This window comes from Otolemur garnettii, unplaced genomic scaffold, assembly GCF_000181295.1.
Source record: "Otolemur garnettii isolate 467f Iridium unplaced genomic scaffold, OtoGar3 scaffold00020, whole genome shotgun sequence".
Classification (NCBI taxonomy): domain Eukaryota; kingdom Metazoa; phylum Chordata; class Mammalia; order Primates; family Galagidae; genus Otolemur; species Otolemur garnettii.
This window is the reverse complement of record NW_003852415.1, coordinates 18,022,512-18,046,039: the sequence shown is the minus strand read 5'-3', so window position 1 is coordinate 18,046,039 and position 23,528 is coordinate 18,022,512. Positions and strand designations below refer to the sequence as shown.

The 23,528-nt window shown below is 38.5% G+C and overlaps 1 protein-coding gene across 2 annotated transcripts in view; it reads left to right on the top strand.

Moving 5' to 3' along the window:
* The window catches only part of TRIP11 (thyroid hormone receptor interactor 11), a 69,390-nt gene continuing 45,862 nt past the window's right edge, over nucleotides 1-23,528 (top strand). The window contains exons 1-7 of one of the 2 annotated variants that reach the window (XM_003786992.2): nucleotides 1-524; nucleotides 4,860-4,921; nucleotides 13,244-13,378; nucleotides 14,291-14,569; nucleotides 17,381-17,449; nucleotides 19,134-19,299; nucleotides 19,770-20,117. In XM_003786992.2, coding sequence (XP_003787040.1) covers nucleotides 386-524; nucleotides 4,860-4,921; nucleotides 13,244-13,378; nucleotides 14,291-14,569; nucleotides 17,381-17,449; nucleotides 19,134-19,299; nucleotides 19,770-20,117 — 1,198 coding nt within the window. In that variant the 5' untranslated portion in view covers nucleotides 1-385. The remainder of the gene's footprint in view (nucleotides 525-4,859; nucleotides 4,922-13,243; nucleotides 13,379-14,290; nucleotides 14,570-17,380; nucleotides 17,450-19,133; nucleotides 19,300-19,769; nucleotides 20,118-23,528) is intronic. The other variant, XM_023511549.1, reaches the window with a different exon arrangement.

The window sequence follows — 23,528 nt, the reverse complement described above, 5'->3', positions numbered from 1 at the left end:
GCGGGTGTCAAGGCAGCCGGCGTCGAGTTGGCAGGAGTTGCCCACCGAACTAGGGAAAGTCGCTAACGCAGAGGAAGAAGTGGCCCAGCCTGGACTATGGGAAGTCGTGGGAATGAGCGCAAGGCTCTGTGTGGGTGACGGTGTCACTAGAGACGGGCCCGGGTAAAGTTCCAGGCCAGGCCTCTGCGTTCCTAGGCAGAGCACGGCTGTTGGTGGGAGCCCCCCAGAGCCGGCTTTACCTAAGAACCTCGCTTTGTGTTGTCACATCCTGAGTGTTCCCGAATAGTCTCACGAAGACGGCGGTTAGAGGACGTTTGGCAGGATCGCCCGAAGGCGCTGGACGCTTTTCTCGGAGTGAACCAGGTCGTTCTCTTAAACCGCAGCGATGTCGTCCTGGCTTGGGGGCCTCGGTTCCGGCTTGGGCCAGTCTCTGGGTCAAGTGGGGGGCAGCCTGGCTTCCCTCACTGGCCAGATTTCAAACTTTACAAAGGATATGCTGATGGAGGGCACGGAGGAAGTAGAAGGTAACAGCTGGAGCGAGGGGAGGGACGGCTTTTGGGGGACCCGGGAACGTCTGTTTGGTCCACAGTTCCATCAGTCATGAGACGCAGATGGGTCGCAAAGGGGGCCACTCCTCCCTTTTTTCTTTACATTCCTTCTTTTGCCTCTTCTCAACGATTCGCTATGGTGAAGGCCGCTGGGGTTCGGGGAAAGAGTGCTGGTTCCCCTACCTTTGAATACTTTAGACATCTCATATACTTTGGAGTGAAACTGCCCCTACGTTAGTAAGTTTATTTTTGTTTGGTTCTTCCACGCCTACCACTTACTTTGCCCCCAATTTAAGGGGCGGATCTGATTATTACCGTCTTCCTTTATTTTGACAGTTTAAAGAATTGTGTATGACAAATAGTCACTTTTTTGGTTTTCTTTGATTTTTGTGGCATGATAATTGAAATAACTAATAATTTAAACATTTAGCGACCCGCCGTTTCTTTCTTAAGCATATTGTTTCTTAATGAAACATGGTTATGTTTTTCTAGATAGTTATTTTAAATTTTGCTTATTGTGATGTCACATTTCAGCATTCTGGATGAAAATGTATTTTTGTGCTTAATTATCCGTTTCTCCATTTTTTGACAGTAGAACAGGGAAGATACTCTATCGTTAGGGTATTCTTAGCAGCCTTCGCTCATTTTTTAAGTCCTCATCTTGTTTTACTAATGAATAGTGACCCAGGTTACATGATAATTGATAATTAAGTTAATGACTGTTTTGGTTTCTTGACATTTCTCTCCTCAAGTACTGTTTGGATACAAAGACTTGTTTAATTTCAGTCTAAGTCTTTGCTTCAGTGAAATAATGGACTGGTCTATTAGATGAGAGCTGATCTTTTTGACCATTTCATTTCTTAAAATTTACAAATTAGCATTCTGGCCTACTTTTTAAAAATCTTGATTTAACTGAACCTTCGTGTTGATTTGGTTGAAATAAAGATGGTTTGATAGATAGTGTTTGTATTTAGAATTTTTGTGGGAGTCTGTTTAGAAGGGAGGACCACTGGAGATCTGCAGAAATCCATTTTATTGCTTGGGGTGCCCTTTGAGTGGGTGGTGCGTTAGGTGGGACAGGTTTGGGGATGGGAATGAAAGGACTTCTCCATGTGTGAAGGAAAACATGAGGGAAGTCAGAAGCAGAGAAGGGCTGGATAACACTGAGAAACTATGAGAGACTATGACTGGTCTCTCTGGGTATCCTAGATAGGGGAAAATAGTTGGCTGTTACTTTGACCCTAGTAAAGAATATGTGCCCCAACCTGGGTGTTTTGCAGGTTTAATTCATTTTGTTCTTTCCAGCAAAGGTGCTCCTATAGTCTCTCTCTCTCTCTCTTTGTGTGTGTGTGTGTGTGTATTTTATTTATTTATTTATTTATTTGAGACAGAGTCCATTCTGTTGCCCAAGCTAGACTTGCCATGGCATTCAGCCTTGCTCACAGAAACCTCAAATTCCTCCTGGGTTCAAGGGTTCAAGCTATCCTCCTGCCTCAGCACCGCCAAGTAGCTGGGACTACAGGTGCCCACCACAACATCCAGCTGATTTTTCAATTTTCAGTAGAGATGGGGGGTCTCACTGTTCTTTAGGCTGGTCTCAAACTCCTGAGCTCAAGGGATCCTCCTGCCTCAGCTTCCCAGAGTGCTAGAACTATATTCTCAATCTTACAGGTTTCCCTGTCTACCCAGTTTCCTAACCTATAAGTAAATCTTCATGTCTTTGTCTTATTTTTCTTTTTTCATTTCCTACTACATTTGATCACCAAATCTTGTTCATCTTATGTCAGAATTGTCCTTCCCTTTATTTCTCTTGGCCCTGTTATTTGCAGGATAAAATCCAAACTCTAAATTTTGGGAGGCCAAGACCTATTCTGTCTGGGTTCAACCTACCTTTTCTAGTTGCCACACCATTTACTATACATATGTACATTCAACATACACATGCGTGCTTATACACAGAACTTCTGCCAGGAGGTTTGTCAGGTACCTACACAACTCCAAACCTCTGTATGGAAAGCCCTTCTCTAGTTCTCCTTTACCTGGAAAACAGTTTCCTGTATAACATTTCTCACATGTCAGATACTTGGTGAAATCATTCTGGCTCCCATGCAGGTTGAGTTGATTATCAGTGATACATGTCCTAACAGAACTTGGGGATCCTTTTTTTTTTTTTGAGACAGAGCCTCAAGCTGTCCCCCTGGGTAGAGTGCTGTGGCATCACAGCTCATAGCAACCTCTAACTCCTGGGCTCACGCGAGTCTCCTGCCTCCACCTCCCAAATAGCTGGGACTACAGGGACCCACCACAATGCCTGGCTATTTTTTAGTTGCAGCTGTCATTGTTGTTTGGTGGGCCCAGGCTGGATTTGAACCCGCCAGCTCAGGTGTATGTGGCTGGCGCCGTAGCCGCTTGAGCCACAGGCGCTGAGCCAGAACTTGGGGATCTTGACAGCACTTACCATGTTTAGTTATAGTTTAACTCTCTTCTTGATGCCCAGGATGGGGATGGGATTTTTTTTGGTTTTTATATTACTAGTATGTGGCATCTTCCTTGGTACATATTAGATGCTAAATAAAAATTGTGCAGGTGGATGATTAGAAATCTTTAAAGTTGTGTAATGCTTTTATTTTCTCTTTGTATTGCAGTTGGACTTGCTTAATAATTTATTAGTTTTGTTAAATTATTTAAAAATAGGGTCACGGTGGCGCTTACAGCTCAGTGGGTAGGAGGTAACCTTGGGGGTACACTGAGGCTGGCAGGTTTAAACCCAGCCCGGGCCAGTTAAAACAACAATGATAAGTGCAACCAAAAATAAGCCGGGCATTGTGGCAGGTGCCTGTAGTCCCAGCTACTTGGGAGGCCCAGGCAAGAGAATCACTTAAGCCCAATTTGAGGTTGCTGTGATGCCACGACACTCTACATAGGGTGACAGTTTGAGACTCTGAATAAATAAATAAATAAACTGTACTGATCCTATTTTTATTTTATTTATTCATTCAATAAGTACTTATTGAGTGTTCACCCTGTGCCAGCAAAGAATAAGAAAAACAGTTCCAGAATAGCACTCTTGTTACAACTTGAAAGCCATCTGTATTTAAAATATCAGAAGGTTGCTATTCTACGAAACACTCTACTCTTTTATTCAAAATTTAGAATTTGGGCTTTTAAATCAGATAGATGTGGGCTGAAATTCCACTTTCATACATTGTATTACAAGTTGTGGGTTTGGGGGCAAACTATTAATTACCCCTCAAAGACATAGTTCCCTTATCTGTTAAATAGGAGTAATCATGCCTATCATGAAATTGAGAAGATTAAATGCAATCATGAGTGCAAAATGCCTAGAACTGTGCCTAACAAATTGTAAACATTAATGGTAGATGTTATATTTTCCATCATTGAGAAGGTAAGAATATTTTTGTCTGCATGATATCTCCTATTTATTTAAAATGGCCAGGATTTGGCAGTAGGGGAGCTGTGGAGGGGTGGTAGAGTCTACATGGACTTTTAAATCCCTCTTTGAAACAAATTCTAAACAAATTAGATTATACTTTGTCCTCTTTAGAGTAGCAATTAGATAATGCTTTCATAGTTAGATGCAAAATGTATAAATAACCGCAGAGGCAATCCTTCCTGGTGATTTTCAAAACGAGAAGAGTGTGATTATCACTGTAATTTATTGCATGCTGCTTGTATTTTCCTTTGATTTAAACTGTTCTTCAGAGAAGTTATCTTTATAATACTACAGTGTTGTGAATAATGGAAAAATCTAGTACCTAGAATAACTGTTGATGGTTTTCTAACAGCATTGGTAGTACCATTTGGCATTGCTGGACTTGGATTCTACTTTTGAATGAATTGTATAAAACTAGATCAAGCTCATTCCCACTTTTAATAAATATGTTGCTTTAAATGTTTTTAGTACATTTTTTTTTGTTTATAGGTTATTAATTATTTGACAGTATTGGGAATAGAAGTTAGTAAAAGCCCTTATGTCCCAGTTGGATAAACCAACAGAGTTAAAAGTTTTAATTTGCAAAACTAAATTTCCTGCAACAAAATTTTAATGAACATTTCTGGGGGATAAGAGAAGACATACTAAGGTATAGGATATAGCCACAAAAGAATGACTTATATGACAATGAAGAACTTTAGTGACCATGGAAAGTTGTGATGAAAACCAAATGATAGGTCTTTTGAATTTGCTCTCATATCAGTCAACTAGTCTGTTTAAACTCAGTAAAACATATTTTCCTGAAAATACCTGTTTGTTTTTTCACATGATGTTGATCAAATTTTGTTTCTTTTTAGCAGAATTACCTAATACTAGGATAAAGGAAATTGAAGCCATTCATGCTGTCTTGAGAGCAGAGGTAAGGAAAATTGAATATTACTATTAAACTTAGAATTTTCTTTTTTAAAGCCATTAAAGTTATTCAAACTTTAGTACTCTCTCTCTCTTTTTTTTTTTTTTTTTTGAGGCAGACTCGCATTCTGTTGCCCAGGCTAGAGTGCTGTGACATTAGCCTAGCTCACAGCAACCTCAAACTCCTGGGTTCAAGCAATCCTGCATCATCCTCCAGAGCTCCTTGGATTACAGGTTCCCACTATGACACCTGGCTAATTTTTTTCTATGTTTAGTAGAGATGGGGGCTTTCTCTTGAAAAGAGGTTGATCTTGAACTCCTGAGCTCAAAGGATCCTCCCAGCTTGGCTTCCAAGATTGCTAGGATCACTGGTGTAAGGCATTGTGCCTGTCTCATTTTGGTACCACCTTTTGTTGTCTCTTCTTATTTATCTCAATTCTCTTGAGCTTTTTTTAGCGTTCCTTAGATGAAGAATATATTTACATGTTACTATAGTTTGTTATTCTTTAATATTCCCTTTTCTATTTCTGTATGCTGGAAGTAGGAAAACTGCCAAATGTAGAAATAATAGTGGCAACAGTTTATAATTATCAAGGATTTACTGTGTTCTAACAGTGTGCTAATTGGTAATAATAAATATATTTAACTGTAATATGAATAATACAATTCTGTTTAACCTAGGGCTTTTTATTTTAATCTAGAACTTTTAAATTCTGTACCAATAGGCTCAGTGCCTGTGGCTTAAGTGGCTAAGGCGCCCGTCACATATAAGGTGGAGGGTTCAAATCCAGTCCTGGCCTGCCAAACAACAACGATAGCTGCAACCAAAAAAAAAAAAAATAGCCAGGCGTTGTGGCGGGCGCCTGTGGTCCCAGCTACCTGGGAGGTGGAGGCAGGAGACTCGCTTGAGCCCAGGAGTTGGAGGTTGCTGTGAGCTGTGATGCTACAGCACTCTACCCAGGGGGACAGCTTGAGGCTCTGTCTCAAAAAAAACAACAAAAATTCTGTACCAATGAAATAATATTTGGATACAAAGAAGCTAAGATTATAGGACTAGAAAATTAATTTTTCTGTTTTATTTATTATTATAGTCTGCTCATGATTAGTTTTAGGCATTATACTTTATAGGGATGAGGAAAGATTGGAAAGGATTCAAAGGAAAGCCATAAAGAAAATGAAAGGATTTAAAAATGGGATCTATTGTAAAGGACTAAACAAACTCAGTTACTATATATAGACTTGGATAAGAACAGTAAAGGAGGATGTAACAATAGTATTTCATCAAAAGATATTCTTAGAGGACTGTGGTAAGCCTGTGTTCCTTTCTACTAAGCCCATAAAAAGAGAACATTGAATTTAGAAATTAAGAAAATATATACTGGGGCAGCGCCAGTGGCTCAGTGAGTAGGGTGCTGGCCCCATATATGGAGGATGGTGGGTTCGAACCCAGCCCTGGCCAAACTACAACAAAAAATGGTTGGGTGTTGTGGCAAGCACCTTTAGTCCCAGCTACTCATGAGGCTGAGGCAAGAGAATCGTCTAAGCCCAACAGCTGGAGGTTGCTGTGAGCTGTGACACCATGGCACTCTACCAAGGGTGACAAAGTAAGACTCTGTCTCTAAAAAAAAAAATATATATATATTTGTGTGTGTGTGTGTGTGCATGTGTATATATATAACAAAATGCATATGTATATACACATATGTACATATATATGTGTATATATACACACACATATATATGCGCATTTTGTTTGTTTGTTTGTTTTGTAGAGGCCGAGTTTCACTTTATTGTCCATGGTAGAGTGCCATGGCGTCACACAGCTCACAGCAACCTCCAATTCCTGGGCTTAGGCGATTCCCTTGCCTCAGCCTCCTGAGTAGCTGGGACTACAGGCGCCTGCCACAACGCCCTGCTACTTTTTTTGTTGTTGTTACGGTTTGAACCCGTTACCCTCAGTATATGTTCACTGAGCCACAGGCACAACCCTATATAAGCATTATTAATGCTGATCTAGGTTATCAAGCTGAGATTATGGAATTTGAAAGTAGAGGGACCTCTCCAGAGGGACTAGTATTCTGCCTCAGTAGAAGATGCAGTTTAGTGGCACTTAAAGACCTTAGCTGTAATTACCTAATAAGGAAAGTAGGTTTCTTAGTGATAGATGAATGTAATAGTTCTTTTTAACCCTAGGGTAGGAAATTGTGCCTATAGTTCTTGAAGAAATCCTTGAGCCAGCACTTATTGGCATAGAACCATCCAGAAGTGTGTGCGGTGGCATTGACTTAGGTGAATTCACTAGTATACATTTGGAGAAAAAAAGGAAAGTTAATCTGCTTAATGAGTGTCTGCTCTGTATTGAGCTTGAGAAGGAAAATAGAAATCTTGTGTTCTGTTAATCTCAATTTTTTTAATGCTTCTCATGGTATCATTGAACTATGACAGGTATTCTAGTGTTTAGAAATATTTATTTTTGGTAAAACACAACTTCAAATGCAAGCCATCTTCCTTATTTCACGTTTATCCAAAGTAGTGAGAACACTCAAATACTAGAGGAAAACAGATTGTTGAATTGCCCAAAGACTTTATTTTCTTAAGTATTTATGACTGTTTGTGGTTCTCACCTTATGTACTAACTTCATATTCTCTTTCTGTGGCTATGCAGTGTGTCCCTGTTCAGGACTCACTCACAGGGACAACATGGCTGAATAATTTTAGAAAGGTTAAGTGTAGACAGAGGGCATTGTGTTTTCCAGAGGAAATTAATTTGTTTACAGATGTTAACATGTGTAGCTAACTTAGTTAGGATTTTTTAATTGCAGTTAACAGCCATGAACCTAACTTACTTAATCCTCTCATCTTTTTCTATTAAGTCATCTTGTAATTTACTGAAGTATGTGTAAAGCGATAGTGAAAAACTTTGTTAGATATTTTGATGGCTGAAATACAGCATATTTATTAGATATTTTAATAACTGAAATACAGCATAAACCATATTTTTCTGGTTTTGAAAACATATACTCTAAATAGGCAATGTTTGAATTCAGTAACTCCTTATTAACTCTTAGGCATAAACTGGCGTGTATTTATCTTGTAAATACTGTTTAGATTTCAGTTACCTTCCTAATATATTTAAGGTTATCATTACTCCTTGAGTGTGTTATTAAAACCAGTACTTCTGAAAACTTTGATGGCTCATGGTCTTGTTGAAGAACAATGACTGCTACCTTTGCTCCATAATTATGAAGCTTTTTTATTCTTAGATTTATAAATACCAATTAGAATGATGGGTACACCAAATTTTTTCATTTCTATGTCTTCTCTTTCCTCTCAGTCACATTTGTATATACATTTGCCTTCAGTGTTCATCCATGTATGAATCATATCAAGTAAATGTTGGTGTACAAATTTTATATATATTGAATATTGCCACATATTTATTTAACAAAATAAGATGGTTCAGGTCTTTGTCATAAAATGTTGCAGAGTAAAATATTTTCCTGTTGAAGGACTAATTAATGTTGAACTATATTTCCTTTTTCTTAGAAACATATTGTTAACTCATCAATTTTTTTTTTTCCCTTTGAGACAGAGTCTCACTATGTTGCCCTCAGTAGAGTGCTATGGCATCACGGCTCATAGCAACCTCAGACTCTTGGGCTTAAGTGATTCTTCTGCCTCAGCCTCCCAAGTACCTGGGACTATAGGTGCCCGCCACAATACCTGGCTATTTTTTGGGTGTAGTTGTCATTGTTGTTTGGCAGGCCCGGCCTGGGTTCAAACCCTCCAGGTCTGGTGTATGTGGCTGGCACCCTAGCCACTGTGCTGCAGGTGCTGAGCCAACTCATCAATTCTTTTTTTTTTTTTGAGACAGAGCCTCAAGCTGTCCCCCTGGGTAGAGTGCCGTGGCATTACAGCTCATAGCAACCTCCAACTCCTGGGCTTAAGCGAGTCTCCTGCCTCCGCCTCCCAAGTAGCTGGGACCACAGGCGCCCGCCACAACGCCCCGCTATTTTTTGGTTGCAGCCGTCATTGTTGTTTTGGTGGGTCCGGCCTAGGGATTCGAACCCGCGCCACCTTAGGTGTACGTGGCTGGCGCCTTAGCCGGTTGAGCTATAAGGCACTGAGCCTCATCAATTCTTGAGTTTGAGAAAATTCAGCTAGAATATTGCCATTTAAAGATTTATCAGAGATTTTGCTCCTTTTATACAATTTCATCATAACTAGAGAGTTACTTTCTGTCTCTCTGCATTTATCTTTTGAGTTATCTAATAATTATGAAATGTTTTCCTTTGTCAATTTTCTTCTCTTTGTCTGAACATAAATTCTGAATTTTTCAACTGTGTCAACAAAAGCAAAAAAGAAAAACTGCAAAGATTGTATCTTTATACTGATGTTTCCTTTTTAAAATGGTGTGATACTTCAGGCCATACAGCCAGAAAACTGGTTCTTTCACTATTGTATCATTTTTCAAGGTGACTTCATAAGTCTTCTGTTTTCTTGTAATTTTAGTAATTTTTAGCATAGTTCAAAATAGTTCATGAATAATGATAGAATAATTCCCAGGGTGATAAAATACAGAAAAAAACAGAATGTTGCAAAATACAGAAGAAAACCAAGATGATTATGATCCTTTCATTCTTAGATTTGTGAAAGGATCCAAAGGACCGTTAGGATAATTTTAAGATAAAATAAGTTCTATTCTATTAAAAATATAGGTATAGGCTTGGCACTCTTAGCACACTTGTTGCACACTTGAACCCAGCCTGGTCCAGCTAAACAACAGTGACAACTGCAACAACAACAACAACAAAAACAAAAACAAACAAAAAAGAAAACTAGCTGGACATTGCACTAGGTGCCTGTAGTTGCAGCTACTTGGGAGACTGAGGCAAGAGAATTGTTTAAGCCCAAGAGTTTGAGGTTGCTATGAGCTGTGATGCTATGGCACTCTACCGAGGGTGACATAGTGAAACTCTGTCTCAAAAAAAAAAAAACATATGTATATATGTACATTTTCATTTTATTTGTTGGAAGATCTCTAAGAAAGAATAGAAGTCATAAATACCAATAGTTAGGACTGCTAAAAAAAAAGCTAAAATAAATTCCAGTGGACACTGATGTTATACCAAGTGTTAAGGAGGAGGGACCATTTTAAGGATGAATGTCATGAACCCTAAGAGCAGAAATGTAGCCAGACTTTAGGAAGGGGCTGCAGCTATAAATGGAGGCAATCAGTAGTCATTCTTTCTCATTTATACTCTGCTCTTCTTTGTGTCCATTTATTCTTTTCTCCTTTCAGACCAGTTCCTTTGCTTCATATTCCATGTATGACCCCTGACAGCTGTGTTGATGTGTTAGGAGTTCAGCCATATGAAGAGAATCTGTCCTACGGTGCTTTCTCAACCTTTCTGACTCTCATATGGCTAGGGAGATGAGGGCAGACAACGAAGGAGGTATTGATAAAATTTATAGGTTTTACATTCTAGTTATTAGTTAAGCAAAGAACTTGAGGTATTTTTGTGTAAAAAAGTCTAGAATGGACTTATATGACTTTATTATACTGTGTTGCTGAATTATATATGGTGTTTTTCATATTAATAGCTCACAGAAAATTATGCAAAAATCAGCCAGTGGAATAGAAGCTAATTAGTTGAGTGACTGTTGGGCCTATTTCATACTATTCTTTCTTTTCTTTTTCTTTTTTTTTTTCTTTTTTTTGAGACAGTCTCACTTTGTTCCCCCGGTAGAGTGCTGTGACATCATAACTCAAGCAACCTCAGACTCCTGGGCTCAAGCAATTCTCTTGCCTCAGCCTTCTGAGTAGCTGGGACTACAAGCACCCACGACAACACCTGGCTATTTTTAGAGGTAGAGTCTCGCTCCAGCTTAGGCTGGTATTGAACTTGTGAGCTCAGGTGACCGCCCGCCTCAGCTCCCAGAGTGCTGGGATTACAGGTGTGAGCCACCACGCCTGGCCTACTCTTTCTTTTCTTTTGGAAACAGCCTTAGTCTGTTGATCAGGCTAGAGGGCTGTGGCATCAGCCTAGCTCACAGCAACCTCATGCTTCTGAGTTCAAGTGATCCTCCTGCCTCAGCCTCCTGAGTAACTGGGATGACAGGTTCCTACCATGCCCAGCTAATTTTTCTATTAGAGTAGGGGGATCTTACTCTTGCTCAGGCTGATCTTGCAATCTTCCCACCTCAGCCTCCCAGAGTGCTAGGATTATAGGCAGGAGCCACTGGGCCTAGCCTCTTACTACTATTTCTTCAGGATGACCAAGGTCTGTGTTAGTTTTCGAGGGCTAGAGTCCCACAGTAGGATTTGTAGTTGTAATTATTCCTTTGATTGGTTTTCTCTGGGAATTCGTGTAATCTTCCAGGATGATAATTTTCACATTTGTTATATCAGAAGTTCCTAGAATCTGAGAAGAAAACAGATGACATCCCTAAAGTTCAAAAGTCTTCACCTTTTAGCAGATTTATTTTCCACTAGCAGTCTCCTTTTTCTGAGTAATTATTGGTAAACTGTGTAAAATATATTAATAAAATGCTTAGTAATTAATTTGCAGTAATTTATAAATCCTTTATTCCAGATAGTTTCTCCTGCTGCATTGTGTTCCTATGTTCATTTAACTGATAAGGAATTATAATAGATTAATATAGGTTAATATTTAGGTACATAAAATTTTGAGTAATTTTCTCTTGCTTTCCAACGTCTTCAAAGACTGTGACGTCTAGGATTATGGCAGGCTATTTTGTATACTTCTAACAGTAGTTCTCAAACTGAGTTCTAGTAGTGGTTTTCAAATTAGATTTTTTTGTGAGTTCCTCAAGGAGCCTGGGAGATAAACAAACAAGTAATGTTGATTTTAGCCACCTCCTATCTATATTTCAATTAGAAATCTTTTTTTAAATAGTTATGTTTGGGGAAAAAAGAAAAGCTTAGACATAATCTGTTCATTTACTAGACATGTATTGCCTGCTCTTGCTAGATACTGATTATGGGGGAAACCTATGAGGATAGGGAAACATTAATTAGAGACTTTTTCTTAGCAGAAAATCAAACTGAGCAAAATGTTAATTTTCTCTCATTAGTTAAGATTAGAATTAGGCATCTTCTATATAGTGTACTTAATGCATTTGTAACTTTAATTTGAAAGTCTTTTAAAGGCCAGAATTCTTTCTGGACCTGGTGCTTTTGTTTGTTTGTTTTTTATTAAATCATAGCTGTGTACATCAATGCCCATCATTGGGTACAATGTGCTGGTTTTATAGACAATTTGAAATGTTCTCATCAAACTGGTTAACATAGCCATCATGGCATTTTCTTAGTTATTGTGTTAAGACATTTATATTCTACATTTAGTAAATTTCACATGTACCCTTGTAAGATACACCGCAGGTGTGCTCCCACCAATTACCCTCCCTCCCCCATCCTCTCCCTGCCCCTCCTCTCCTATTTTGTTTTGTTTTAATATATGAAGACAGGATTTCTCTCTCTGTTGCCCAGGCTGGACTGTGGTTGTGGCATCTTAGTTCAGTGTGACCTCCAACACCTGGGCTCAAGCAATCCTCCTGCCTCAGTCCTCTCGAGTAGCTGGGGCTTATGTAGGCCTGTGCCACCAAGCCCAGCTTATATATGTATGAATGTGTGTGTATGTAAATATATATATCTACATATATGTACATGTGTGTCTATATATATGTATAGACATAGTGAGACCCAGTCTGTGTGTGTGTCTGTACATATATATGTGTGGATGGATGGATGGGTAGATAGATAGATAGATACACACACAGACTGAGTCTCAGTATGTTGCCCAGGCTGGTTTCAAATACCTTGGCTCAAGTATTCTTCCCTCTTGCCTCAGTCTCCTAATGTGCTGGAATTGTAGGTGTGAGCCACCACACCCAGCCTGTCTGAGTTGTCTTGAGAATTATAATTTTTTTTTTTGAGACAGAGTCTCACTATGTTGCCCTTGGTAGAGTGCTATGGCATCACAGCTCTCAGCAAACTCAAACTCTTGGGCTTAAGCAATTCTTTTGCCTCAGCCTCCCGAGACTATAGGCACCTGCTGCAATGCCCGGCTATTTTTTTTTTTTTTTTTGCTATAGTTGTCATTGTTGTTTGGCAGGCCCTTGGCCGGGTTCGAACCTGCCAGCCCTGGTGTATGTGGCCAGTGCCCTGACTGAGCCCTGTCTGAACTTTTTATATTTTACAGAATTTTTGTGTTAAGCAATACATTTTTCATAATGTCATGCATATAGCTGTTACATGTTTTACTTGTGTTCTTTTTATTGAAAATACTTTTTTATTTACTTCTAGAATGAAAGACTTAAGAAACATTGTACTGATCTAGAAAAGAAACTTTATGCTGATCTAGAAGAGAAGCGTGAGACATCAGAGCTTCAAATAAAGCAGCAATCTACAAGTTACCGAAATCAACTACAACAGAAAGAGGTAAAGATTATCACAGTCATTTCACATGTATTTCACTGTGATGTATTTAGGAAGGTTATAAGAGTTCTAATATAAATCAAACTATATTTAGAGCCATAAAAATATTGAAAGGTTCGAGAACCTGAGGCAGGAATATTGTTTAGCCTTGGAGTTTAAAGTTACAGTGAACTTATGATGATGCCACTCCTCTCTAGCCCAGGCAACAGAATAAGACCTCATCTCAAAAAATAATAATTGAAAGGGTGTTACATTTAATAATTCCCAACTCAGTTTGATTATCACTAACTTAATAAGAACTTCATAAACCTTTCTGTTGAGTTTATATTACATAAACCTTTGTGGAGTTTATTTTGTTCTTTCCAAAAGAAGAAAGTGTTTTATATAAAATATCTTTAGCCATCTGTATCATACATTTTCTTTTTCTTTTTTTTTCTTTTTCAATGTCAGAAAATAATGTTTTATTTTTAAAAATACTTTAAGACACATCCAGGGTGGCCTCCTGGACTCAGGCAACCCCCAGTAATGCCTGTCTGTGCAGAAGGCTTTATGGAGGGAGTGGGGCTTGCAGGGCACAGAGCAGAGGAAACCCAGGCCAGAGCTGAGGAAAGCTCAGGATGTCGGGATGGCAGGCTGTTTGAGGAAAGGACTGATGAGTGTATCCTTCTTAGTAGAAACAAGTTGCTCTTAATTTGCCTTCCTCAATCTGTGCATCTTACAATTTCTGATTTATGAAACCTAATTTATCTTTTAGCCTAACCAGAACACGATTTAAAAAACAAACATAATTACCATAGTGAATAGAGTACAATTATTGGATAACTTTAGATTATTAGACCTTTTAATATTATGAATTTATAAAAAGGTTAGTATATTTAAAGTACCTTCTTTAAAACATGCATTATAAATATATAGGTAGAAATCAGCCATCTCAAAGCGAGACAGATTGAGCTACAGGATCAGTTGCTGAAACTTCAGTCGGCTGGTCAGTCAGCACATTTAGAAGCTCGTGGTGTACCAGCAACCACTGCATCGTCTTCTTTTGGTTATGGGCTCAGTCATCATACTTCAGCTTTCCAAGATGATGGCATGGACTTTGGTGACATAATTTCATCACAACAAGAAATAAACAGATTATCAAATGAAGTTTTAAGACTTGAGTCTGAAGTTGGCCATTGGAGGCATATTGCTCAGGTAAGTAAAATTTTTGTGACTTTTTGAAAGCTGAGTAAAAATACTAGTGTTCTGTAGAAAGCTGGAGCCTTGGTATTAGAGAGAACCCTGTATTAGAAAATAGAAAACCTGTATTTTACTTCTGCTAGGGACTTTCTAAGTGATTTTGGTCCCATCATCTTTCTCTTCCAGCCCCAGTTTTCTTTTCTCTACAATATTTGGAAAGTTTTTTCAAAAAAAAATTTAAAACAACAGCTCTATTTTATTTTATTTATTTATTTTCAACCAGAGTCTCATTTTGTTACCCCCCCCCACTTCCCCAGTAGAGTGCTGTGGCATCTTACCTCACAGCAATCTCAAACTCTTGGGCTCAAGAAATTCTCTTGCCTCAGCCTCCCAAGTAGCTGGGACTACAGGCACCTGCCACAATGCCCAGCCATGTTTTAGAGATGGGGGTCTCACTCTAGCTCAGGCTGGTCTCCAACTCATGAGCTCAGGTGATCCACCTGCCTTGGCCTCCCAGAACAGGCGTGAGCCACCACGCCTGGCCCTTAACGACTCTATTTTAAAAACTAAAACACTGTAAGTCTAGAACTCAAATGAGATAAAAATTGAGTTGCTGTGGTTGAACCCAGCACCCTTTCCCCTGGAGTCCCTGGAACTTTTCTGGTGGAAGCACTGGGACTCCAAGGCACTGTGTTTGAAACTAGTTGCTTAGATGTTGTTTGGAGGGTCTGTTACCTCTAGTTATATGTAAAATGAAAATCAGTGGTATAAAATAGGAGAAACTATTTTATAGTGTTGTTTCTCATGCCATAGAAAATCAAATCATTATTTGGGGCTGTAAACTTTCTTTTCAGGAATCCTTTTTGTCTTACATATCACATTTATACAGATTGAGTATCCCTTATCCAAAATGTATGGGACCAGAAGTGTTTTGAATTTCAGATTTTTTTGGATTTTGGAGTATTTGCATAAACATAATGAGACATCTTGAGGATGGGACCTAAATCTAAATGTGAAATTCATTTACGTTTCATATATCTTCTACACATAGCCTGAAGGTAATTTTGTACATTTGTAATAGTTTTATGCACAAAACAAAATTTGTGTTAAATACTTATTTATGTGTAGACTTTTCCATTGCGGTATCAGGTTTGCACTCAAAAAGTTTTAAATTTTGGAGCATTTTGGATTTTGGATTTTCAGATTAAGGGTGCTCAACCTGTATACTATGGAGGTTATCAGTAAACCTGAAACCTATAATAAATGGAACGTTGTTCATTTGGATTTGTTCTTATTAACATAGGGAAAAACAGTATATAAGCAAAGAGATTTGTCATCTTTTTGTGAATTTAATCTAGTCATATAAGGGAGAAAGCATCCGAATTTAAATTTTCTCCTTGCTTCCCAACTTGCCAGACATTCCCAGTATCCAAAATAAACCTTAGGGTAATCTGCATTTTATCTCTAAAAAGCAGTAGTTCTTAAACTTTGTATGTGTAAGAGCAACTTGGAGAGCTTGATAACATTGTGGACTCCCTGTCACGCTTTCAGAGAGTTCAATTTAGTAGCATATTTTAGGGTCTTGAAAAATGCATTCATACAAATAAGTACCCCAGGTGATTTTCATAATCTGAAGAATACATTTTAAGAAACATTACTTTGGATAAGATTCCATAGGAAAGAGAAGGGTATTTGGTATGTTCTCTTGAGCGTATTTTAAATGCATACTGTATGACAGACTTGTACTGGAATATAAAGTAAAAAAGGCATCATTGGAACCTTTCAGGGACTTAATTTTCTAGCAAGGCATTATAAAAATTAATATTTGTATTACACCTTACAAGATGCTTCCATGTTTTATCCTATCTTATTATATTATCCTTAGTAACTATGTAACATATTTATTGCCTCTGTTTTGTGTATAAGGAAATTAAAAGTCTAAGTAGTATGCCCATTGCCATAGTGATTAAGTTGTGATTCAAACATACGTGTTTTGACTCCAAATCATGTGTTCGTTTCATTTAATACTGTGTTCCTTCTTTGAGCACTAGAGCAGCTTTTGGTCCATAAGCATGCTAATAGTAAATGTTAATAAACATAAGTGAACAACATGTAGGTTTGAATGTAAGAACAACCCAAAAGTTCTTTATTTACTTGTCAAATCAAAGATTGTTCTCTATTGGAGAGCAACTCTTCTAGGCAAAATAATTTTTTAAAAGATTTTTACTGAATCATTATTAACATTAATATTAGATAACTTTCCATTTTAGAAATTTCCTTTTAGAAAGCTACTTATTATCTCCACAACTACATTTTCTTAAGCTAAATAAAATAGTCTATAATTTTTTCCCTTTATTTTGTAAAACGCCTTACTTAACCACTCTTAGCCAAGTTAGTAAATTCTTGCTATCTTCCCAGTTAGTAAATTAGGTGTCCTCAAACTTTTTAAATAGGGGGCCAGTTCACTGTCCCTCAGACCATTGGAGGGTCGGACTGCGGGCCCCGGGATCAGTCGGCTGCTAAGCAGGACAGGCAGCGGCAGCAAAAACACCCAGTGGGCTGGATAAATGTCCTTGGCGGGCCGCATGTGGTCCGCGGGCCATAGTTGGAGGACGCCTGTAAATTCTTGAATATGGTTTCTTTTATTTATTGTAAATTACTCATCATAGGGCTAGGTTTTTTCAAAGATACTTGGCATTCTTCAGTCAGAATCTGTCTGGGAAATGCTTCTCTTTGGAAAAGTATCTTGAAGTTAGTTTATGACTTTCTATTTTACAGGAAACTCAGTATAATTGCTTATTTTCTAATCCTCATTTTCTGTCCTAGACGTCTAAAACACAAGGAGCAAATAGCTCTGATCAAAGTGAAATCTGCAAACTACAAAATATCATTAAGGTAATCAAATTGTTGACTTATAGTGGCTATTAATATTTTAAAAGGTGCCTATTAAAAAACATAAGCCTAAATTAGTAAAAGTCTGTTATAAAAGTAATTATGTATATTATGATATTGATTTTTTTAATGTTTTGGATTTTACTCTTTATGACAAGTAAGGTATATAAAAATCTACATCTTTCCAAAATCACTTGGTTTTGAACATTTATTAAGTAGTTTAAGTCTGTATACTCTACTATATCTTATAAAACTGTCTTTATTAAAACAGAATTCCAAGGTTATTGAAATTTCGGAGTTAAGGGTTAAAAGATATTGACAAGATAAAATGCCAGTATTATTCATTGTAAATAATGATTTCATCTTAGTGGAATTTTCCTAGTTTGTGTCAATTATTATTTCTTCAAAGAAAAATCTTAGTTATACATATTTGTTGTGGCAATGAATTTTTTTTTTTTTTTTTTTTTTGGAGACAGAGTCTCACTTTGTTGCCCTCAGTAGAGCGCAGTAGCATTACAGCTCATATCAACTTAAAACTCTTGGGCTTAAGCGATTCTCTTGCCTCAGCCTGCCAAGTAGCTGGGCCTACAGGCATCTGCCACAATTCCCAGCTAATTTTTGTTGCAGCTATCATTGTTGTTTAGCAGGCCTGGGCTAGGTTCAAACCTGCCACCCTTGGTGTAGGTGGCTGGGGCCATAACCACTGTGCTATGGGTGCCAAGCCAATGAATTATTTTTAATGTTTAAATTATTGTCAGATATAGACTTTTTAGCTTTTGATTTTATTATTATTACTATAGTAGTGTGGGTAGGTTCTAGGGTCAGAGCTATGTTCAAATACTGGCTGTTTATTTACTAGCTGTCCTACTTTGGGCAAGTTTACTTAACCAGTCTTAGCCCAGTGCTGATAGAGGAATAAGTGCATAGGATTAAAGAATAACTTTTACTTGTCTTCCTAGGAAATAGAAGCTTATTTAGATTGATATTCTTGGTCACAACCAACAAAAACCATCTTTGGCTAATTAAGCCAAAGAGGATTTACTGAAAGAAATCCAGGACTACGAGAGTAGTCTGTCCATAGGATTGAAGGAGTTGAGTATTCTGGCCTTAGGAAGGACAGGACTGGGAATAGCTTCAGGAATTTGGGTTGTGAGACACTGTCATAATATTGCCTGTCCAGCTAGCTTCTCTTACTGAGGGACTCAGCTCCAGATCTAGGTTCCTGGGAGAGACCTTGATGGTCTCAACATGGGTAGCAAGGCATGTTGGTTGACAATCTGCAAATACTTTCAAGACTGATGAAAGGCTAAGTGAGAGGATGGGGTTAGTGGGACGCCAGGTACAGCCAGAGGATTGATACAGGTATTGGTGGAATATGTCATTAGGAAAAGGAAAAGTTCATGGTCACAGATAATAAGGAAAGGTATTTTTGCTAATCTCTTCTTTCAGTGTTTTCTTGCCGATGTTCTCTCATTGAAAAGAGGAAAACTGTTTTTAAAGCCTGTAAAAGGAAAGAGTAGAGTCTTTCAGAATTGTCTTGATTGGGGACCTGTGTTAAATTCTCTTCAGCTTTAACATTTTCAAAGAATGAGTTTCAATGATGCAGACTTCTTGATAGCAGTAAAATCAACAGCTTACATAAATTTATTTGTCACAGATTTGGTTAACTTTGTTTTAATTTTTTAAGGAACTTAAACAGAATCGAAGTCAAGAAATTGATGACCATCAACATGAAATGTCAGTATTGCAGAATGCACATCAACAGAAGTTGACAGAAATAAGTCGTCGGCATCGAGAGGAATTACGTGACTATGAAGAACGGATTGAAGAACTTGAAAATCTGTTACAGCAAGGTTATCGTTTTACTAATTTAACATGCTGGATGGCATAATGAGAAATCTGGCACTCTAAGACTGGGACACAGCTGTAAACTTGGGCTACTTTCTAACGAATGAGTAAATGACTAGTTCTGCTCATCTGCTAGAAATTTGCAGTGGTACCACTTACCACTGTCGAGATTCTGCAAAAGTGGAAAGGTCCTTTTGCTTTTGTGGTGAACAGTTATAGATTTTTTTTTTTTGTATTGGGTGACACTTTGGTATAAATGATCATAAAGATATTTTCATTTTCTTTCAAATTCAGATACATAGGTGTTTTTAAAGTGGTTGATTCATATATCATTTTAGAAATGCTTAGTTTATTATAGTGATTAAATTTTATTTTTATGCTTTCCAACTTCTGACCTCTCTTATTCTTTAATCATATATAGGAAGCTATTTCTTAGTACTTGACATTTGATATCCTGTTCATGTTTATGTTCTAGGTGGCTCTGGAGTTACAGAAACTGATCTCTCTATAATTCATGAGATGCAAAAAAATATTCAAGTTCTACAGACTGAAAAAGTAGAATCTACCAAAAAAATTGAAGAACTTGAGGATAAAGTAAAAGACATGAATAAAAAATTATCTTTTGTAGAAAATGACAGAGATGTTTTGAGGAGAGAGCAAGAACAGCTAAATGTGGAAAAGAGACAAATAATTGATGAATGTGAAAGCTTGAAATTGGAATGTAGTAAACTGCGGCAAAGTGATCCTGGGACAGAAAATGAAAGGACTCTTCCACAGAGCACGTCAGTGGAAGAAGTGTTCAGACTACGACAAGCACTGTCTGGTATAAAATGTTTGAAACTTTCGGATTGGTTTTTCTTGCCTACTAGTTGTATTTAGAGACAAACACTTGAATAACTGAATACTTTGTGGAAATGGAGTGATCATGGAAATGACTGTAATGACTATATATGATGACTGATTGGATTAGAATTATTTGGTTTGGATTCAGTGCCATATTTAACTGATGGCAAATAGGAATTTTCTATTAAAAAGGGATTATATATTGATTAGGTATTTCTCAACCTCCCTTTTTTATCCTTTAAGTATTTACATGGAATCCATTGATTTAGGAGGCCAAGTGGATTTCTGAGAAATATTTATGTACATAGACATTGTTGGGAAGAGGTATGGTTCTGTTTCTTTTAATCTGTACAGAAGTGAATACTTCAACTCATCAGCACCTGGATCTTCCAGTTAGTGAATACAGCTTTTCTTCCTCAAATTTTTTTTTTCCTTTTGAAATGATCTGGGTATTGAAGCAAAGGCCTAAACGATAAGAGCCATAGTTCTTCTATCATTCTTCATGCTCGAGATGATAATTAGTTACTCTGCTAGTACTCTGTGCACAAAAAAATAAGTATTAAATGAAATAGGCCAAATATCAGTGCCAGGAAAACAAAGGGAGCTCTTTTGCTGAAAAGATGCGTTTTATTTTGTACTTTGTCCTCTCTTCATGGTGTAAACTCATTTTTTCCTCCTCTGGATGTTTCCAGCCCTTGTGTGCTTGTGACACCCCCCACCATCTGTGTTCCTTACTCAGTAATTTATCATGAGCTCCTTATCTGGATGGCCAACTCTCTATATATCTCACGGAGATTCAACTAAGGTTAGGTTCACAGTCACTGTGTTCTCCTCCTTTCCCCTTCCCTGCCTTGGTGATTGATAGCATTTACCAGCTTCCTAAAACATAAAGCTAGGCATCATTACCTAGCAAGTCCCAGAGATTCTATTTCATTAGCTTCTGTCTGGTGCAGTGATATTTCAGGATTGTTTCCCAGAGGAGGGCTAGCGTTTCTCACAGGTGTGTCAGTACGGGAAGCTGCTGTGCAGGCAAAGGGAAGGCAGGGCAGTGGAGTTCTGGTCTTTCTTCTCACTGACTTCAAAGTAGCTCTGTTCTTTTAAAAATAAATTTATGAAACTGGGTATGGTGGCTCACACTTAAAATTCCAGCAATTCAGGAAGATTGCTTGAGGTGAGGAGTTTGAGACCAGCATGGGCAATGTAGAGGCCCTATCCCTTAAAAAACAAAAAAAATAGCTACACATCTGTAATTTGAGCTATACAAGAGGCTGAGGCAGGAGGATTGCACCTCAAACCCAGGTGTTTGAGGCTACTGTATGCTATGATTGTGCCACTGTATGACAGACAAGACCCTATCTCTAAAAATAAATAAGTAAACTAATATTCATTTTTCATATTGGGTGATTCATAAGAGTTTATTTGCTTTAAAAAAAATTGCCCTAATCCTTCCCCTTCTTTTCCATTTCATTGCCATGGAATTATTTCAGCCAGTCACAATTGCTTTTTGTCTGCTTTCACTATAGTAGATCTCTCAGTGATGCAGTATAGCTTAGTGGTTGGCCAGGTACAGAGACTCAGGCCTATAATCCTACCACTCTGGGAGGCCAAGGCAGGAGAATCATTTGAACTTAGGTGTTTGAAACCAGCCTGAGCAAGAGCAAGACATAGTCTCTGCTAAAAATAGAAAAGTTATCTGGGTGTTGTGGCAGGCAACTGGAGGCTTGCTTGAACCTGGTAGTCTTGAGGTGGTTGTCAGATAGCCTGGTGCCACTGCCCTTTGGCCTGGGGCAACAGAGTGAGACCGTCTCAAGCTGTCTCAAGCTGTGTGACTAACTAGCTAACCTCAGGCAAGTTAACATCTCTATGCCTTGACTTATTCATCCATCAGATGGTGAGGACAACAGTATCCTCCTCCTAGTTGTAGTAATGAGGATATCTATAAATTACTAGTGACAACATTCTTTTTAAGACAGTATCTGGTCAATAGTAAATATAAAGTATCAGTTGTTTTTATTCTCTGGTCTTCATAATTTCTTCTTCAATCCATCTTTTTTGCTATATAGTCAGAATAATTTTTCAGAAAGGCAAAGCAGGTCACTCTCCTGCTTTTAGTACTTTGTGTATACCAGTGAACTATTTAGGAATTAGGATAAAGTCTAAACTTCCTAGTTGGAAATATAGCATCCGTGATGATCTGGTTCATGTCTGCCTCTTCAGCTTTTACTCTTCCCATTCTCTCAACATTCTAAGCTTTAGCCACACTGAACCTTCTTTCTGTAGGTCCTTCAACCAGCAATGTTGCCTCTTCACTCTGTCCCCTTTGCATTTGCTGCTTTCTCTGTGTGTATCTCTATGTCTGTTTTAGCTAACTATTAGTGTATTGATTCACTGGGAGTTACCTAGTGCTGCCACTTCCCTGGCCCCATTCATTTCCCCAGTTGGCTGCCTTCCCCCCCACCCCCACCCTTTCATTTGAGACAGGGTTTGACTCTGTTACTCAGGCTGGAGTACAGTGATGGGATTCATAACTCACTGCAGCCTCAAACTCCTGGGCTCAAGTGATCATTCTGCCTCAGCCTCCCAAGTAGCTGAGACATTAGGTGCACACCACTATGCCCAACTAATTTGATATCTTAATGGCCTAGGCTGGTTTCAAACTCTTGACCTCAAGTGATCCTCCAGTTGTGGCCTCTCAAGTGCTGGGATTATAGATGTGAGCCACCACATCTGGCCAGATGTTTATCCTTTTTGCTTTCACAGCACCTGTACTTCCTATATTGTACTATATAATAATCATGCATCTGCTGGTTTGTTTGTTCTTCTGAATTATAAGCTCTTTGAGAGCAATGACTACATTCTTCCAGCTTTTGTCTAACACCTGGCCTCTTAGTAATATAATAAACATTATAAATAAAATATTATATATATACAGGGGTCCTCAAACTTTTTAAACAGGGGGCCAGTTCACTGTCCCTCAGACCGTTGGAGGGCCAGACTGCGGGCCCCAGGACGAGTCAGCTGCTAAGCAGGACAGGCAGTGACGGCAAAATCACGCGGTGGGCCAGATAAATGTCCTAAGTGGGCCGCATGTGGCCCACGGTTCGTAGTTTGAGCACGCCTGATATATAAAAATAGGGTAAATGGTCCGGGCACAATGGTTCATTTACTATATTTTTACTGGAATTACAGGTGGCATACCTCGGAGGCACACCTGGGAGGCCTCTGGGAGGCCGAGATGGGTGGATTATCTGAGCTCACAGGTTCAAGACCACCCTGAGCTAGAGTGAGACCTCACCTCTAAAAATAGCCAGGCATTGTGGCGGGCCCCTGTAGTCCCAGCTACTTGGGAGGCTGAGGCAAGAGAATTGCTTGAGCCCAAGAGTTTGAGGTT